The following is an 18698-nucleotide window of genomic DNA, read 5'->3' on the forward strand; positions in this document are numbered from 1 at the left end:
AGAGAGAGAAAAAGAGAGATGAGGTGAATTTGTTTTTTTTTTATTGATAATTAGCCTTGATTTTTTTGAAATACTTTAAGATCTCTTGTTTTTAATATATCAAAATTATTATTTTCATTAATTTTATTGTCAAGAAAATTTTTATTTATAATTTTAATATTTAAATTTTCAGTTTCTTCATTTGTATCACGTTTTTAACGTTCATGAATTTCAAGTATATCTCGTTGATTTAATGACTTTTTTTCAGAATTTTTTATTATATTATTATCATCTTGTTTATTTTTATTATTATTGTCAGATTTTTGTAATTTATTTTGTTTGGTTTCATTGATAAATTTTGCAACCATTTGAGGAGTATATGGTTTACTTGAATTTATTTCTTTAAAATTAATATTTGTTGTATTTAATTTTTTATAAATAATATCTTGTTTATTTATAATATTTGTATTGTTATTAATTTTTGATTGATTCATTGTTAATGCTTTTAATATATGATCATGTTTTAAATTTTCATGATAAATATTTGTTTTATTTTTTAATAATAAATTATTTTTTTTATCATTTGTTTCTATTTTCTCAATAATTATTTCGTTATTTTCTTTTTGTAATAATTCATTATTTTTTATTTTATCAATTTTTTTTTCATTATTTTCTTGATTTATTTTATCGTTTTCTTTTAAATCTTTTAAAATTTCTTTTTGCTCTTGGAGTATTTCTTTTTGTTCTTCAATTAATTTTTTAGTTTCAATTTTATTTTCTTTTTCATTTATTTTATTGTCTTCTTTTATGTTATTCATATTAGATGATTTTTTTTGTTCTTTAAAATCTTCTAAAATTTCTTTGGGCTCTTGAAGTATTTCTTTTTGTTCTTCAATTAATTTTTTAGTTTCAATTTTTTTTTCTTTTTCATTATTTTCTTTGTTATTTTTTATTTTTTCATTTGTATTATCCATATTTAATGCTTTTTTCTGTTCTTTTAAATCTTCTAAAATTTCTTTTTGCTCTTGAAGTATTTCTTTTTGCTCTTCAATTAATTTTTTAGTTTCAATTTTATTTCTTTCAAGTGTTAATCTTATATTTTCTTTACTTTCTTGTACACCTTCATCATTATCATTTGGTTTATTATTATTTATAATTTTTTCATTATTGTCTTGATGTTGTTTTTCATTCATTGATTCTTCAATAGCTTTAATTTTTTCTTCAGCATTAAAAACTTCAATATTATCTATATTTCCTTTGATAATTTTATTATTTTTTTTGCCAATACTATCACTTTCAGTTGGTACATTTGAATCATGTTGTTTAGTTAATTTTTCTGTAACAACTGGTATTTTTTGTGGTTCATTAATAATATCTACTTGTTGTTTTTTTAACAAATCATCATTAATATTAATTATTGGAAGATCATTGACTTCAGGTACTTGAGGAATAATCACTTGATTATTTTCTTTACTTATTTTATTAAATTGAACATTATTCATTTGTATGAGTAATGGTCTCTCAGTGGGAATGGCAATTTTAGTTGTTGATGAATCATCAATGGAATATAAATTTGCATAAGTACCAAGAATCATAATCCAAATACCAACGAATAATAAAATTTGTGCCAATAATCTTTCATTTGTATTTTTAGTATTAATTGCAAGATAAAATAACATTGGACATACAACACATATTGATACACCAATTGTTGATCCAATAAAACCCAATACAAATTCAATATTTGGCATTAATATACCAGTTATCATTGACACACCAACAATTATTATTGTCATTAAAAAAAATCTTGTTTCTGGTATATGATTACTTGTTAAATCATGACTATATACTTGATGAAATAAAAATGAATTTAAACTAGCACGACATGGAAATATAACAAGTGGAAAACTAAAAATAACTGATAATACAAATCCAATTTTCATAGCATCTGATGTCATACTTGGCTCAAAGCTTGATAAAATATTTCCTAACAAAAAAAACAATCATTATGTATTAATTATAATTTATAGAGAAAAAAAATTACAAAATATTTTACCTGAAAATTGTTGATTTGAATATGCAACATAGCCAAAAAATCCAACAAATAAATAAACAAATGTACAAATATTTAATGCACCACGTACAACATTATTCATTTTTTCAAGTGTTACATTTGGTATTGATTCATATATTTCAAATAATTGAGTTTGACAAAATAATGCCATTGAAAATATTGGTAAACACTGAAGAAGACCAGCTGATCTCCAGTAATTAATATTCGATGGCCAATCTGATTGAAATATATGATCCATTGAATCACTAACAACCTGTAAATAATTATTTAAAATTAACACACAACAATTTATAAATATATGTTAATTTTTCTTAATAAAATAGCCAACTTACTTTTAATACTAAACAAAAATAAAAACCAATTGTTGCTGTACAAACAATAGCAAGACTGTCAATATTTTTTAACATACCAAGTGGTAATATTATAAATAATGCAGTTATTATAATTAAACTTAAACGTATATCTTCAGGTTTTTTATTTAATAATTTAGCAATAATTTGTGGACCAAGATCACCAATAACAACAAAAAATGCAATTAATGTACCAATTAAAAAACCAATGATAAATAATTCAACAAAAAATTTTCCCATATGTCCAAATGCATGAAATGCTAAATATTCAAAATTTCTTCTTCTTGACATAACTGCTGATTTAATTAAATAATGACATGATAATCTTGATAATAAACTACAAAGTGTTAACATAACAATTGCCAATATTATACCACATTGTTTAAAACAATATGGCATTGCCAAAACACTAACACCAATTATGCTATTTGCAAGTGTCATAACATGTGGTGCATGAGATATCATATTGATATTATTTAATAAATTAATTAACTATGTTTTATTAATAACCAACAATCAGTCTTAAATCAGTTTTTTTTTTTGGTATAAAAATTTATCAATATTATTGTTGTTAATTTAATATAAATAATAAACAACAAAACTGTCAAATATATTGAAGATTTAAACTACATTTTAAGATGTAAATAAAATTATTAATGTTGAAATTTTATTTGAATGTCTTTTTAATATTCTTCTTGATAAATTGTGACAAGATACTTTTATTTTGTTGGCAGTTTTAATTTAACATACGTTGAACTACTGATAAGAAACATTGTTATTGTGACACAACTTGGTTGATGATGACAATTGACAACAACATGCTTTTGATATAAACAATAATGGCTTCTCTTTTTTTTGACGCTAAATATCGTTGTGTGAAAATTCACCTTAAAATAATTATGATAACGTCAAAGAGGTTGATTGTAAACACGACCAGCATCTACCTGATGATGATAATATTGATAATCCACGTTTGGGACACCCAAATGTCATAAATACATTTGCCCATGTTGTCATAATAAATAAATAAATATTCTATTAACAAGTGCAATTACATCTCTTAATTTATCACTAAAAATATTGCAGAGATTTTTTTAAAATTATACTCAAAGTAAGTGTTGACAAAGTATAGGTATATTTATATTAAATTTTTTTGTGTATAATTGATCAAATTATAATTACCCTGTGCTCCAAATAAGAAGTTATTTATCCTTTTAAAATATTTAAATACAATGACATTATAATAATTTCAATACGTTTTTTTATAGGTAAAAAAATATTGTGTTTAATTAAAAATTTAATCATTGATTTTATTACAAACAAGAAGATACTTCAAGTGACATTTGTCATCCAACTTTGACTTGTTTTTTTTTTATTTATTTATTTTTTCAATCAAGGTATACCTATAAATATTATAATTTAATTTCAAGGAGTTACTAAAAAAATAAATAATAATGGTTCGTGTAATTCCTGTTTATAATTTTTTATCCCAAAATACTGATCAAATTGATGAGCCAACAGCAACATGTACAGTTAATGTACTTGGTCAAGACATGTTGCTTTTAGCATTGACAAGTCATTGTATAAAAGTACATTCACTTAATGGAAATCAATCAAAGCTATTGACAATATTTCCTACAGTTGACATGGTTAAGCAATTGTTACATTGTGACAAAGGAAATTATGTTGCAACATTAGAACAAAAAATTGATCGTGATGGATTAATTAATAATTTTGTTAGAATTTATGTTAATTGGGAAATATGTGGTAATCAAAATCAAGCAATGAGAGCTAGAATTGCTGGACGTGTTACACCAAGTCTCAATAGAAATCAAAATAGTCTTGAAATGATTGAATTACCATTGAATAATCAACCAACACAAATAGCAGCATGTCAAACAACTGGTAATTTACTTGTTGTCATGTCAAATGAAGCTGTTATACATGAATTAAAAGTTGAAACTCATCAATTATCAAAACATAAATTTATTGATTTTGATATACGACCATGGTCATTAAAATTTACATTTCAACCAAATAATATTGAAATAACAGAAGAATTTATATCAATAAGAAATAGTACAAATTTCATGTTATTTAAATTAACAAATTGTATTTATGATGATGTAAATTCAATTGGTCCAATTGACCGAGTTAATTGTATTAATAATTATCAAAATATAAAATTTACAAATCGAAATAATAATAGTAAAAATAATTCAAGAGAAGATTTAATTAATGATACTAATAAATCATCAAAATCAATTGTTGATTTTACAAAATTAATATCAAATAAAGCTTCATACATTGATTGGGATCAAATGGTATTTGATGAATACGTACAAACACAAAAAAATGATTCAATTCAATCAAATAATTTTTCAATAACTTTACCATCAATCAACTCACATGAATCATCACAAAATCATCACAGTCAAGGTCATACACCTTCAATAATTTATGCACCAGAGTTAGCTGTAACTGTTATAACAAAATCAAATGAAGATAATTGGCCAGAAAATTTTACAATTGAATATTTATTACGTTTAAAAATTGCTACAAATGAATCAAGTCCAGATTTAATGTTTGAACATTTTACATGTGGTATATTAAAACCATGCTATTATCGTACAACAAAAAATACAAATAATAAAACTAAAAAATTATCATTATTAAGATCTAAAAAATATAATGTATTTAATGGTGTTACTTGTCTTATTTGTACAAATCAAGAAGGTTATTTATATCATTTTTCATCAAAATCAACAAAAGAAATATCTGATGATTTTAAATATTGTACAATTTATCCATTTACATGTCCAGTTAGTCATGTTGCATTAGAAAATACAGCTTTACATGCATTAACAGAAGCAGGATTAGAATCTTATACATTAAAAATTCCTGATAATTCATCATCATCATCAAAAAAAAATGATGTTCTATTTAATATTGAAAAGTTTGATGATAAATTAAATGACGAACTAGAGCCAGTATCATTAATTGGTCTACGTCCATTTTTAGGAGTTAGAAAACTTCTTCATGCATCAAAACATTTAGTATTATTAGCATCAAATAATGATCAATGGACTTGTTATTCATTGTCATTACCAAATCCAGAAGATGTTTATAATGATATATTAAATGCAGCAAATAATCATAAAGAATCAAGTCGTAAAACTTATGAATATTTATTGAGAGAAGCATGTACTGTATTAAAAATGGCTAAAGATATTATTTATTATTCATCTGATATTGATTATTCAAGTAATATTAATACAACATCACGTCAACATATTGATATATTATACAAACAATCATGTGCTCTATTAGCTGATTATTATATATCATCAGAATATCAAAAACATTGGAATTTATGTATTTATTATTATAAAATTGCTGATCTTGATGCTAAAACAGTATTAAAAAGACAAAATAATAATAAATCACCTGGTCTTATTAGTTATTTATCTGATGTACTTGTTAATTTAAAATCTGGTCCAGAAGCTGATGCTATTTTTCAACAACATAATATCATTGATATTCTTACTAATTCAGATACAGATGATTTATTAAAATTAATATTAGCAAGTCCAGTATTACGTGAATATGCAACTGAAAAATTAATTAATTTATTAATTAATATTGAAAAAAATGATTCATGTTTATTTTCACTTGTTTTATTATATACACAAGCTGATAAACAATATCAAGCTGAAAAATTAATTGAGACAATATCAAATACATTTATTATTGATTCAACATTAACAAATTGGAGTTGGTTATTTGATGTTACAAATTCAAATAGAGGTAATGTTGTACCAACATTTTCTGAATATGCTGGAATTTTAATGAAAAAAAAAATGAATATATTTGCTGAAATACTTGGTGAACTTGTTGATCGTCATGCAATAACATTGAATCAAATGATACAAATTTTTTTGGCATATTTACCATCAAGAGTTGGTAGAGATGGAAAAATTGCTGGTATGGCACTTCAGCTATTTTTAGAAACATATCTTCAGCATTACTATGATAATTATCCTAATAAAAATCATAAAAAATCATTAGCTCATGATGAAAGCCAAATAAACGATGAAGGCTTAGCAATACGTGAAGGTTTCAAGCTTCTAGTTAGATCATATTTATCAGAGTTAACACAAAGCCATCAACAAATTCATCAAGTTGATAATGATAAAAAAATTCTATTCGGTAATTTAAGATCAAATTTTTTTGATTTACCTCAACTTTATGGAATAAATTGTAACAATGATAATGAAGAAAATAAAAATATTATTATTAGACCTTCAATTGTTAAGCTTCAAGCACTATTGGCAAGTGGACATTTGTCAAATGAATGTATTCAAGAAATTGAACAATTTTTAGATAATCAAAATATCGATGGAAGTTTATCATTTAAAATTTTGTGTTGTAAAAATACAAAAATTGCAATGCAATTGTTAACAGATAATTGTCCAAAACTTTTACTTGAATATGCAAAGGTATTATTATTATTATTAAACTTGAATATTTAATAGCTATTTTAATTAATTATATGTATTTTCAGATAAAATATACCAAAGAATCTGAATGGAAACAATTTGTACAATTTTTGATAAACAAAATGAATAAAAATCCAAATGATTCAGATATTTATTTTATTTATGATGAGCTATTAAAAGGTAAATAACATTTTTTTTTTTTTCATTATTTATTTGTTTATTGATATCTTGGATATTTATTTTCAGATACAGCAATATATATTGCACAAATAATGTCAATAAGAGGTCTTCAACGAATATTGTCAAACGAAAGCATTCCAGCTTTACAAAAATACATCGACATAAGCAGTCAAGTTGTACATGCTGATTATATTAAAACAATGATCATTGGTACTGGTCAACATCTTCTTTCTACTATCAATTTTTAATCTCTAATTTTTTTCATAAAAGCAAATTAAAATACAAGCTAAATGTGATTTTTTCCAAAGTTATAAAGTAGAACAAAAAAAGTTTAAAGTTCGTAGATATTTAGATAGTTAAAATTATTTAAAAAATTATTTCATTGTTAAATTAATTATTACTAGAAAAAAATGTTTTTAAATAAAAAAATTTAATAACACAAGAATTAATATATTAAAATAGACTCTTAAAAAAATTTAGACAAGCACAAATAATTTTTAAAAAAGTTAATTTTATTATGTTGATTTAATATTGTCAATAATAATAAAAATTTTAATACGTAGTAAAATGTTTTTCATGTCTAAACTGATTATAAAAAAAAGCTAAATAAATGATATGTTGTAGAAAATAATATTAAATTATGTTAAAATTATTTATCCTAATAATAAATTTATAAATATTTATTTATTTATATTATATAAAATAGAAAAATTATTGATAATTATTATTTTTTGTATTTTTAAAAAATCACTAAAAATGGACGGATTTAGTTATAACTTGTTGTCAAGTACGATAAATTCTACACGATGATTAACATCATTAATAAATTGAAAATAAAAATATTAATTTTTTTAGTTAACTGGCATTGTTGATACAGTACTGTGTGGTGTTGTTGGACGTGAACCAGCAATGGAGTGTGTCGTTGAAGCATTCAATGACTGCATAGTTCCAATCTAAAAATTCAAAATCAATTAAAATATAATAAACAAATGTTAATGATATAAATAAACTTACCCTTAAATGTGCAAGATCTTCTAGTTTTGTTAAATCTTTTAGCTCAACAAAAAGTGAATAAACAATTAACCATCCATAAACAGAAAATGTTATAAATAAAATCCATAAAAAGCACATTATTGCATTGTACTTGAATATCAAGTCATTGACAATATCAAAATATAATGATGCCAATAATTTAAAACATGTAAATCCAGCAAATACATATAGCCATGGAATCATTCGTTTTTCATGTTCTTTTCTCAATGCATTTATCAGCATAATTGATGTCACAAATACAGCCATTGCTCCAAGTAATGAAAATAATGCAAAAACAACTAGACCATTTCTAACTGTCATTGGAAAAATTAATAATTAATATTATCATTTATTTTGTGTATGTATTATTTATAAATTATATTTACCATGTCGATTTCCTTGATAAACAAATTCATAAGAAAATATATAATATCCATAGTGTGTTGAACCAGGTACTGCCAAGTACAAGCAGTAAATATCAAATATTGATGTTGTTATTGTGAATATAGCCAAAAACTGTAATACTAATATATTTTTATAAATTTGTATAATTTTAATTTGAGTTTAAAAATTAGATACAAGTTTTACTTACTAATGAAAGTACTGCTGCAAGCATTGCACTTTTTTGTATATCCATAACAAGTGCTTGATGTAAAATTGGTTTTTCATACCATGGAATTTTAACACTTTTAGCTGATCTTGATGATCGTAAATTAGCACTACTTCTTGTGGTGACATGTGAATAGACAGATCCTGCACCTCCCATACTTGGTGATTTTTTTCCATAATTCATTTTTGATCTATTGATGAAGAAAATAAATAAATAAAACAACTTTGGATATGAATAATTATTGTATTTTAATTGTTGATTAATTTGATGTATCATAGGCATACGCCCATTGCTCTTTATTGTCAACAAAAACAATAGTTTACATACAAAAATTTATCATCAAATTGAAAATTAAAAAGAAAAATAATATGAAATTATAATTAAGAAATAATTTAATACTTTTAGATGAATAAATTAATTAAATTTTGGTCCTTTTACTTACGGATTATAATTTATTTGATTGTTATTTTAATTATTATTTGATTATAGTTAATAAACACTTGTCAACACACAACTATATGACACACCCATATATGTGTAATGCTTTTTTTATGGAGCATGCGCGCGTGTATCACGCTCCAGTTTGAGCAAGTTTGACGCAAGAGAAAAAAAAACGACTAGTACCATCTGTGATAGAATTAGTAAACATTTAATGGAATTTTTTTTACACCGCGTTATTTAAAAAATACAATTTGGGGTACACCCAAACGGGTTGAAAGATTTTTCTAAAAATTTACGGAGGAATTCTAAACAATTTAGAGTAAAAAAATCGTGAGAGTTATAATTTTCTATAGAGAAATGAATTTATTAAGCCATGGAAAAGTAAATGCACTATACCATTTTTATGATTTCGATTTTCTCTTTTTTTTTTTTTTTTTTTGAAAATGCAAAGATTTTCACTGTGTCAAATATTTGCTTTTGATTTTAATCATCTATAAGCTGTTTTTCTAAATAAACAAATCAAGCACTAAAAATAAAAAAAATAAAAATACTAATAATTAATAACAATAATTTGAAAACAGTACTATCATTATATATATATTTTTTTTATTTCCGTGTAAATACATTTGTTCCGTTTTAAAAATTAACAAATAATAACAATTCATTAATTTATTTTAACTATATTTTAATAAAATAAACTTAATTATTTTTTAAATGTAATTCAATTCATTTATGTAACGACATGTAATAATATTTTTTTTTTTCATTTAAATAATATAAAAAATAATAATCAACATTTCAATTTATTTTTTCAATAATTTTTCTTTAATTTTTTGGGAACACAAACAATTTGGAAATAAATTTTATCACTATTTATTAAAACAAGTTTCTTGCATAATTGTATGGTTTTATTTTTATTTTTATTTTTTTGTCTACAATAATTAAAATTTATTATTTATATCAAATATTGTGCGTAGTTACGTATTTCAATTTTTATTTATTTCGTTATAAAAGAAATATCTTCTTTTTTATTTTTGAAATTAAAAGAAAAAATAAATAAATTCATTCGATGAATTATTGAGATTAATTGTTTTTATCAGACTTTATTATCAATGATTTACGAAAAATGATACCAATAAATTGTTGCATGTATTTTTAAATAAATTATCATTTAAATAATTATTAAATTAACAAAAAATAATATTAAATTTGACTCAATTCGTTCTACAAATTTATTTAGAACAAAAAAAAAAGAAAAAAACTGTTGGAGTGTTGGCTAATTTATTTTTAAAAAATTTAATTTCATGATAATTTAATTGATATATTAAATAACAATAAACTAAAAAAAAAAAAAAGCGATTTATAATATTTTAATATGCTTAGCACATAACTACAATAATTTTGTTTAATTATTAAATTTTTTAGAAAAATTTAGAGTTAGTTATAATTTCGACGAGATTTAAAAAAGGGGCACAATTTATATAATTTTTTTTGGATGGCAGAGAAGGCACCTGGTACCTTACAGATAATTTTTTTTAATAACCACTTAATGTATAATTAAATTTTTACAAATTTTTTTCATGATCAGCAAAGATGGTCCCAGCAAAATAAATATTGCTCCATTATATCCAATTGTTTTTATTTTTTATTTGGCAACAGTATAAATTACTTTCCAATAACAAATTATTTATGTTTTTTTTTTTTATGACCCACATTAACATTAATTAATAATTAGAGTTAAAATAAAAAATAATTTAATACACATTGGCACTGAATTTATTTTTTGACTTCACTCCATGATAATTTATTCAAAAAATATTATTCTCTAAATTTTTATTAATCATTAAACATGTCAATAATGAATAGTACAATTTTTCATTTTTAAAACTACCATAAACAATTAATATTTAATTATTTAAATATTAAAAATTTAAAAATTTATTATTTATATATTTCAATTAATAACTGTACATGATTTAAAAATTCATTAATAAATTTTGTTCATTATATTCAAATTTTTTTTAAATAGATATATTATTTTTTTTTTTTTCATAAATCTACTGTTTATTTTTGATTATTTATTGACAGTAAATTAATTTTTAATTATTTAATTCATTTAAATTGGAGCTATATATAAAAAAAAAAAAAAAAAACTTTGAATAATTTCCTAAACATGGAATCCGCATGATGAAAAATTGCGAAAAAAAAATATATATATATTATTTAAAATTTTTTAATTAATTTTTTTTGCTTTATAAACTAAATACTCTAGCTGCTTCATCATACTTGGAAATATTTATGTGCTTGAAATATTTGTAGATCTGCTTTGTAAAATAATGCAGATAATACAATAATAATTTTTATTTATTTATTAATATTTTCATTATCATTAAGATAACAAATATATAATATATCATCAGGGAAAATTATGTTCTTTTTGTTTAATAATAATTAATATATATATTTTTATTAATTTTATTTAATAATATAGTGAATATTATTATCATTGGCTGTTTGCTACGTTAATAATTTAAAGAACATCAGTGCCAGTGATATGTTGATGAATAAAACCAACATAACAAGTTGTTGTCGAGAAAACCAGTCCTATAAAAAATTAAAAAATAATTACAATTAAATAATAATATAATTAAAATTTAAATAATCTTACTTTAACCTGAGGACTGACTAGATATAAAAATGGATTGGCCCTAAGCCTTTCTCTCTCATCAATTTGTCTTCTTATTTCTTCTCTTCTCATACTACTCAATACACTGACTTCTTCTCTTGACAATGGTGATGTTGCAGTCAATTGTATTGGTCCAGCAACATCAGGTAATGATTTTTTACGTTGCAATGGCATTGATGTTACTGGCATTGCCTAAGCAAAGAACAAACAATTTATCCATTTCGTCATTATCTAAATAATTACAACTTATTATTTTAATTAAAAAAAAATAAAATAAAATAATAATAACAACAAAAATATTTATATATCAAATAGAAAAAAAAATACAATCATTGTGCTGAACATCAGTGTGGAACAACAGGTATCTAATTGGCTGGGAGTTGATGGAAAATTGCCAGGATTTTGTTTATAATTTCATGCAATTATTGTTGTTATTTAAATAAAAAAATATATATATTAAAAAAAAAAAAAAAAAAAAGAAACACACATCACATTGTTGAATATATAGTTTGTTGTTGTTTAAATGAAATAATAACACTTGAAAAAATTGGGAATAGACAAACAATTGAATTTAGAAAATAAAATAAATAATAATAAGCCATTGTTATTAATTTTGGTAAAATAAATTGTACCTCAACGGGAGGTGCAACAATCCATGATTCAGAAGCACGTCTGGCCATGAGAGCCGGACTGCAGAGGAGTGCCTCCTCTTCATCATCCTCCTCTGCAACATCCGGCTCTGACCAGAACATTATATTAGCCTTGACACTTATACCACCTCAATAATTATAAATTAATATTTTATATTATATCAATAATCACTTTAATCCATTTTTTTTTAAATTTGTTTTTTATATTTTTTTTTATTAATCAATTATGATAAATTAATGATAATGATTTTATTGTTTATTTATTTATTTAGAATTAAATTAGATTAAATTGTTTTTTTTCAATTAACGAAGGATTAAAATTTTTCAAGTTATTGAGACTCCTGGTGAGGCTGCCAGGCCACAGACTGAGATCACTTTGGACCCCAATATTAACGAACCGAAATAGAAACACGACCATGACGAATTTATTTTTTTTTTTTATTTTTTTCTAATCCTTCTCCCACTACTATTTACAATCGAAATAGCACAAGCTCTCTGTTGACTTCGAAATTATTTTATTTTCGAATTTTTTTTTTTTCTTTAAATTTTCATGATTATTCGGTAATGATTATAATTACCCGTTAGATATGTTTTTTATGGTTTTTTTTTTTTCAAATGATAGTGATGATAATTACCGGTTTAATATATTTTTAGGATTTTTTTTTTTTTTTTTTTTTTGGATAATAATTACTAAACTTTGTACTGCCATTTAACGATTTTTTTTTTTTTTTTATATCTTTTTTTGTTTTTCTATACATTGTCAGCATTGAAACAATTAATAAACTATTTTTTTATTTTATTTTATTTTGTCTGAGACAACGCATACATTAATTATTTGTTTTTAAATTTTAATTATCTCTTTTATTTAAGCAGCTTTTTTGCCAACCCGTTAATCACAAAATTTAACATTTATATATATTTAAATTTTTACCTTTTTTCGTATACATATGTACGCGATTAATATAATTATATTTATAAATTCAAAGAAAAGTCTTTTTTAAAAAATTAATTTCAATAAAAAAAACGAAAAAAATTAGGCAATATATTGTGCGAGAAAAATATAAAACTATTTTAAGTTTTCATTTTGTAAATAGTATATTTTACGATTTTATTATTTTATTTATATATATATTATTTTTTTTTAATCGTTGTTTTAATTTCGAACTTTGGGAGTTTAAAAGCTCACATGATTTTAGAATTTTTCTTTCATGGAAATTTTCAGTTTTATTGTTGTTTTTTTATTTTTTTTTTAAATATACAATCTTGGCACTTTTCTCAGGTATAACAATCATTATTGTTATTATTTTAAATTTTATTAAATTCGTTAAATTTACATCTGATTGTTCGGACTTGAGTGTCAATAATTATTAGCAGGTAGTTTTGTTGCTGAATATTAAAACAATAAACAAACAAACAAAAAAGAAATAAAAAAAAAATGTTTAACAACATTATTATATATAAAAAAGAAAATGGAATGTTAATTAATAAAATAATTAATTATTAACAATATCAAACATTATCACTCTGTTATTTTGAAGCAACCAACATCACACGGTTTCATTATCATATTTAAAATTGATTATTAACTATGTATACTCAATCGTTGTATTTTATACTATAAAATAATACTTTAATCTTTTAATTTTTCTTATTAAAAGGCGCATCGGTTATTTCATTCAATAATTTTTTAATTTTATTAGTCTTATACACAAAAAAACATTGCGTACTGAGTTAGTGCGTGCATTTTAGAAAAATAATTTCTGAGTCGATTGTTGCGGAAAAGGCTTCGTGGAGGTTGGAATTAAATATAATAATAAAAAATTTTTTAAATATTTAAATTGTTAGTAAAAGTTGATAAATTATTGATTATTTTTTTTCTAATAAAAAAGCTAGGAAGAATAAAGATTAAATAATAAAAATATGAAAAAATTAATAAAAAACGGTCCCCGCCTCCACCAAGCCTTACCTTGTTTTTTTGGTCTCACACCTTTTACAATATTTTTTTTTGCTTTTATTTTTTATTTTTTTTTTAACAATGAAATATGTCATTTATGTATTGTTATTTCAAACATTAATAAATTATTAATTATCAACATTATTATAACATTGTTATTGTATGCTATAACTATATAATATTTCCTGTTTTTTTTTTTTTTTTTTTAAATTCTTTTTATACGACAAGTAACAATACAGAATAGTGAAACAACTTGTTATTTATTCATCAAAATGTCACTCAATATATCAAGTGCAGAAAAATATATATATCAAGCAATAGGACGGTTATTATTTATTTAAATATTAATATTTTTAGATTAAAAAAATAAATTTATATCGAGCCAGTTTTTGTTATTTTAATTTTTGCAAATATATATCTTTGTAGATATTTTATATTTTTATATATTTAATTAATATGTACTATGTAGGCTTATTAATCATCTTTAATTAATTCGTAATAATAAAACTCAAATAATTAATTGTACTATTGTACAAAAAAAAAAAAAACAACAGGTCTTATTTTATTTAATTTCCTGGCTGTTTTTTAATTTTTGTTTAAATTTGAATTAAATTTAAATTTCAATCATCACACGAAGATTAATACAATTATCCAAATTTTTATAAACGCGGTTTAATTAATTTGTCATTTTTTTTTTTTAATTTTGTAAATGCTCACAAAGTTGTGTCTTTCCCTGCTTCGTTGCATCGCAGTCGGCGGGGACCGTCCTGCTTGTGTCCTGAGTTAGCATGCATTTAAAAAGTATAAAAAATAAAAAAAAAATCATAAAAAAAGTATTAAAAAACACAAAAATAACATATAAATTATTTTAGAAAAAAAAAAAAATTCGTTATAATAAAAAAAACAACAAAAAAATGATAAAAAAATACAAAGAAAAATTATTAGAAGAAAAAGTTTTAAATTAATTAATAAATTTATAAATAAATAAAAATTAATAATTCATTCAAACATAAAATAAAAAAGTGTAATATAAATAAAAAATATAAAAAATGTTTAATAAAATTAATAAAATTAATAAATTTTTAAAATATTTAAATTAGTTAATTTAAAAATGCTATAGCGATTGATAAAGTGCATTGTTAAAATGAAGATTAAAAAATTTAGGAATAATGGAAGATATAATATTTGGATATTTTATTAATTTATAATTTTTTCTTGTTGTTGTTTTTGTTGTTTTTTTGTTATTTTTTTTAATTTTATCAATACTAGAGGGAATTGATCGAGTGAAACGTTATGAATGGTTAAATGTTTTTTTATAAAGTGCTTTAAATAATGCACTCACTTTGATACCACCACCACCACCACTACCACCACCAGCACCACCACCACTAGTTCCACCACTTGGACCACGTACTGGAGCAACATATAGACTTTCAGTTCTTTTTGGTTGTATTGCACTTTGATTAATTTCCTGTCCTACACCACGATTTCTCAATGCACCCTCAAATTGACTTGATGTTGGAGGTACATATACTGGTGTTGCTGCACCACTACCAATTGCTGAACCATTAAGAGGTGTTCCTGATCTCATTAGACTTGCACCTCTTCCAGCTCTGTATATCATTATAATATTATCAATAATATAATTAATGTAATTAATACAAAAAATTCAAATACCTGTCAACAGCATCTTGTGAACTTTTATCAATGGACGGCTGTCTTGATCCAATTAAACGTCCTGGTACTCTATATCTATCTACTGAACTATCACGACTTGGTGGCCTTTTATAATGATCCAATCTTTAAATAAATTAATATAATTTTTTTTATAAATTATATTATAATGATTTAATAATAATATAAATGTATTTATTTTATTTTTAAATAATGCACCTGTCATTTAGAGTTTGTCCAATGCCAGGTGGTCTATCTTGTTGACCTAAAATGCGACTATTTCTTCGTATACAAACACTTGGATGTCTTTGGGCTTCAGATTGAGAATAAACATCAGTATATTGTTGCTGTTGTTGTTGTTGTTGCTGCTGTTGTTGTTGCTGTTGATGATGCTGTTGCTGTTGCTGCTGTTGATACATCTGGGCACCATACATATTTTGCCCAGAATCATACTGATTTGGTATAGTTGATGATTGTCCCTGATGTATCAATTAAAAAAGCAATATAAAATTCAATAAATATAATTTATCTTTTTGTGTTAGTTTAATAAATAATTAAAATTATTTTAAAAAAGCCTTACACTATAAGTATTTGTTGAATATTGATTGTTGGAAGACAAAATAGGATCATACATATTTTGAGATTGAGGCTATAAAATTAATTTTCAAAAAAAATATATATATTTATATTTAAAAATTAAATAAAAGCTATATAATAAATTTATAAAGAAAACAAAATATAAATATTTTACCTGTTGTTGAATATTAGTATAAGACTGTTGATACTGATTATATCCTTGTGAAATTCCCTGATTTGAATAACCACTGTAATTAGCACTATCAATATTTTGGCCATGATAAACATTTGTACCCGTTAAACCACCACCACTAACACTTGTATTATTATTATTACTATTATTAATATTATTATTATTATTATTTGAAGAATTAGCACCACCAATAATACCACCAATAAATTGTTCAGTAACACTAGCACCACCACCACCACCACTATAAACACCATACTGATTTGACTGTAAATTATTTTGTAATTGATAATTATTTTGTCCATTACCAGTAACATTTGTTGTTGTACCACTTGTTATTTGATTAATAAATTGATTTTGAGGTGATTTCATACTAGCACGTCTTATTGATTGATTAACACTTTGACTAATTGATTGTGGTGTTGTATTTGTACCAATTAAACCACCTCCAACACCACCAATAATATCAGTATTTGATTTTAATTGATTTGTTAAATTTTGTTCATTATTTATTGTTGTTGATGTTGTTGTTGTTGTTGCTGCTATTGTTGTATTGTTATTATTACTAATATTATTATTGTTATTTGATTTTTGTAGTATACTTTTACCTGGTAGAGCATCTTGTGATGGTGGTACATATTTTGGTATATCACGATTTCTTAATCTTTCTAAGCCAGGTTGACGAAAATCAGGTGCAAATTGACGTGCTGTTGCTTGTGCTAAATCAGAATCTTGTCTAGCATGATCAGCAGCAATATCAGCAAGTTCAGCTTTACCACGTGCTGTTGCTGTACGTGATATTGCAATATCAGCTTTTTGTAATGCCATTTTACTTGATCTATTACCAGCACTAACAGCATTTTCAATTCTATCACGAAATTTAGCTGATCTTATTAAAAATATATGTTTTTTTTTTTGACTTGTTATTAATACATTATTTTTATATTTTCCTTCTTCTTTACTACCATCACGAAATGTTGTAACACCATAACCATATTTACGATTATTAAACCATTCACCTTCATAACGTAAACCATCACTACGTTCTGATATACCAAAACCAGTACGTTTATCATTTTTCCATTCACCAAGATATGTTTCTGTAACTGCTGCATCCATTTGTTCATCCTATTTATATTATTAAGTATTATTAATTTATCAAATTTATTATTTATCAATTTAAACTTGCCTCAATGACAAATGATGCATTACTATCAGTATGAACAGATGCTGATGCTTGACTTTGTGAACTTTCAGTTGACATCCATGATGCTGAACTTGCATTACTTCTTATACTACCACCAGTACCTTTTTTTTCAAGATCACCAGTACTACGTTGTTTACGTATTTTTAAACCCTGTTATAATAAAATTATTTGAATATTTATATTTATATTTATTTGTTTTGGTTCATGTAGTATAAATTAATGATTCACTGTTGCTCTGCCAGGTGCAGCATAGTGAAACAGGCATAATGTTGTTTTGGTGGTTTAATTAAAATATTACTAAAATATTGATATATATCTTATTTAAATATATTTGTGTTGCAACAATTATTCTAACATTTTAAATTATACCAAGAAATATATTTTTCTTTATTCATTTGTTTTCTTTACAATTAAAAAATATATTTTCATGAAAAATGTCTGACCAAATCAGTGAGTTAATTGTCTTTAACTACTTGAAAAAAAAAATAATTTATTTTTATTATACAATTATATTAATTATTATTTATCTAAAAATATATATAAATAAATTTTAATTTAAAAATTTTACATTATTTTACTACTTTATTTTCATTATC

General features: G+C 23.0%; 5 protein-coding genes across 5 annotated transcripts; 1 reads left to right on the plus strand and 4 right to left on the minus strand.

Annotated features, from left to right (window-relative positions):
- Window positions 1-194: 194 nt before the first annotated feature.
- Window positions 195-3215, minus strand: LOC122853524 (putative sodium-coupled neutral amino acid transporter 10). Its single transcript, XM_044154025.1, has 5 exons — window positions 2386-3215; window positions 2036-2306; window positions 1163-1966; window positions 963-1099; window positions 195-236 (listed from the first exon to the last, which is right to left on the minus strand). Exons 1-5 carry the CDS (start codon window positions 2866-2868, stop codon window positions 195-197), a joined length of 1737 nt encoding a protein of 578 aa, XP_044009960.1. The 5' UTR covers window positions 2869-3215.
- Window positions 3216-3333: 118 nt separating this feature from the next.
- On the plus strand, window positions 3334-7330 carry LOC122851401. The gene is made up of 4 exons (XM_044150589.1): window positions 3334-3514; window positions 3672-6902; window positions 6968-7082; window positions 7149-7330. The coding sequence occupies exons 2-4, from the start codon at window positions 3858-3860 to the stop codon at window positions 7328-7330; spliced, it is 3342 nt and encodes a 1113-aa protein (XP_044006524.1). The 5' UTR covers window positions 3334-3514; window positions 3672-3857.
- A 432-nt stretch (window positions 7331-7762) lies between these two features.
- On the minus strand, window positions 7763-9285 carry LOC122851417. Its single transcript, XM_044150623.1, has 5 exons — window positions 9167-9285; window positions 8707-8914; window positions 8501-8630; window positions 8097-8428; window positions 7763-8035 (listed from the first exon to the last, which is right to left on the minus strand). The coding sequence occupies exons 2-5, from the start codon at window positions 8905-8907 to the stop codon at window positions 7934-7936; spliced, it is 765 nt and encodes a 254-aa protein (XP_044006558.1). The 5' UTR covers window positions 8908-8914; window positions 9167-9285; the 3' UTR covers window positions 7763-7933.
- Window positions 9286-9578: 293 nt separating this feature from the next.
- Window positions 9579-13103, minus strand: LOC122851423. The gene is made up of 3 exons (XM_044150633.1): window positions 12484-13103; window positions 11834-12043; window positions 9579-11769 (listed from the first exon to the last, which is right to left on the minus strand). The coding sequence occupies exons 1-3, from the start codon at window positions 12601-12603 to the stop codon at window positions 11683-11685; spliced, it is 417 nt and encodes a 138-aa protein (XP_044006568.1). The 5' UTR covers window positions 12604-13103; the 3' UTR covers window positions 9579-11682.
- Window positions 13104-15025: 1922 nt separating this feature from the next.
- Window positions 15026-18257, minus strand: LOC122851406 (myb-like protein I). Its single transcript, XM_044150607.1, has 7 exons — window positions 18085-18257; window positions 16881-18023; window positions 16710-16778; window positions 16349-16608; window positions 16133-16255; window positions 15798-16068; window positions 15026-15233 (listed from the first exon to the last, which is right to left on the minus strand). Exons 1-7 carry the CDS (start codon window positions 18157-18159, stop codon window positions 15153-15155), a joined length of 2022 nt encoding a protein of 673 aa, XP_044006542.1. The 5' UTR covers window positions 18160-18257; the 3' UTR covers window positions 15026-15152.
- Between the last annotated feature and the right edge of the window lie 441 nt (window positions 18258-18698).

The sequence above is a fragment of the Aphidius gifuensis genome, linkage group LG3, assembly GCF_014905175.1.
Source record: "Aphidius gifuensis isolate YNYX2018 linkage group LG3, ASM1490517v1, whole genome shotgun sequence".
Lineage (NCBI taxonomy): Eukaryota > Metazoa > Arthropoda > Insecta > Hymenoptera > Braconidae > Aphidius > Aphidius gifuensis.

Excerpts from the sequence above, each read along its gene's own strand:
- LOC122853524 (XM_044154025.1), bottom strand. The coding sequence starts at position 2,868 with ATGATATCTCATGCACCACATGTTATGACACTTGCAAATAGCATAATT. Across the intron at positions 1,100-1,162 it reads TGAAGAATCAATGAATGAAA|GTGTACAAGAAAGTAAAGAA; the intron begins AACAACATCAAG and ends ATAATGATGAAG. Across the intron at positions 237-962 it reads ATTTAAAAGAACAGAAAAAA|TCATTAAATCAACGAGATAT; the intron begins GCATTAAATATG and ends TCTGAAAAAAAG.
- LOC122851401 (XM_044150589.1), top strand. The coding sequence starts at position 3,858 with ATGGTTCGTGTAATTCCTGTTTATAATTTTTTATCCCAAAATACTGAT. Across the intron at positions 6,903-6,967 it reads TTTTACTTGAATATGCAAAG|ATAAAATATACCAAAGAATC; the intron begins GTATTATTATTA and ends ATGTATTTTCAG. Across the intron at positions 7,083-7,148 it reads TTATGATGAGCTATTAAAAG|ATACAGCAATATATATTGCA; the intron begins GTAAATAACATT and ends ATTTATTTTCAG.
- LOC122851417 (XM_044150623.1), bottom strand. The coding sequence starts at position 8,907 with ATGAATTATGGAAAAAAATCACCAAGTATGGGAGGTGCAGGATCTGTC. Across the intron at positions 8,631-8,706 it reads TTGCAGCAGTACTTTCATTA|TTTTTGGCTATATTCACAAT; the intron begins GTAAGTAAAACT and ends TTAGTATTACAG. Across the intron at positions 8,429-8,500 it reads TTATCAAGGAAATCGACATG|TTAGAAATGGTCTAGTTGTT; the intron begins GTAAATATAATT and ends TTCCAATGACAG.
- LOC122851423 (XM_044150633.1), bottom strand. The coding sequence starts at position 12,603 with ATGTTCTGGTCAGAGCCGGATGTTGCAGAGGAGGATGATGAAGAGGAG. Across the intron at positions 12,044-12,483 it reads TTGTTGCACCTCCCGTTGAG|GCAATGCCAGTAACATCAAT; the intron begins GTACAATTTATT and ends TTCTTTGCTTAG. Across the intron at positions 11,770-11,833 it reads TAGTCAGTCCTCAGGTTAAA|GACTGGTTTTCTCGACAACA; the intron begins GTAAGATTATTT and ends AATTTTTTATAG.
- LOC122851406 (XM_044150607.1), bottom strand. The coding sequence starts at position 18,159 with ATGTCAACTGAAAGTTCACAAAGTCAAGCATCAGCATCTGTTCATACT. Across the intron at positions 16,609-16,709 it reads ATTCAACAAATACTTATAGT|GGACAATCATCAACTATACC; the intron begins GTAAGGCTTTTT and ends TTGATACATCAG. Across the intron at positions 16,256-16,348 it reads GGACAAACTCTAAATGACAG|ATTGGATCATTATAAAAGGC; the intron begins GTGCATTATTTA and ends ATTTATTTAAAG.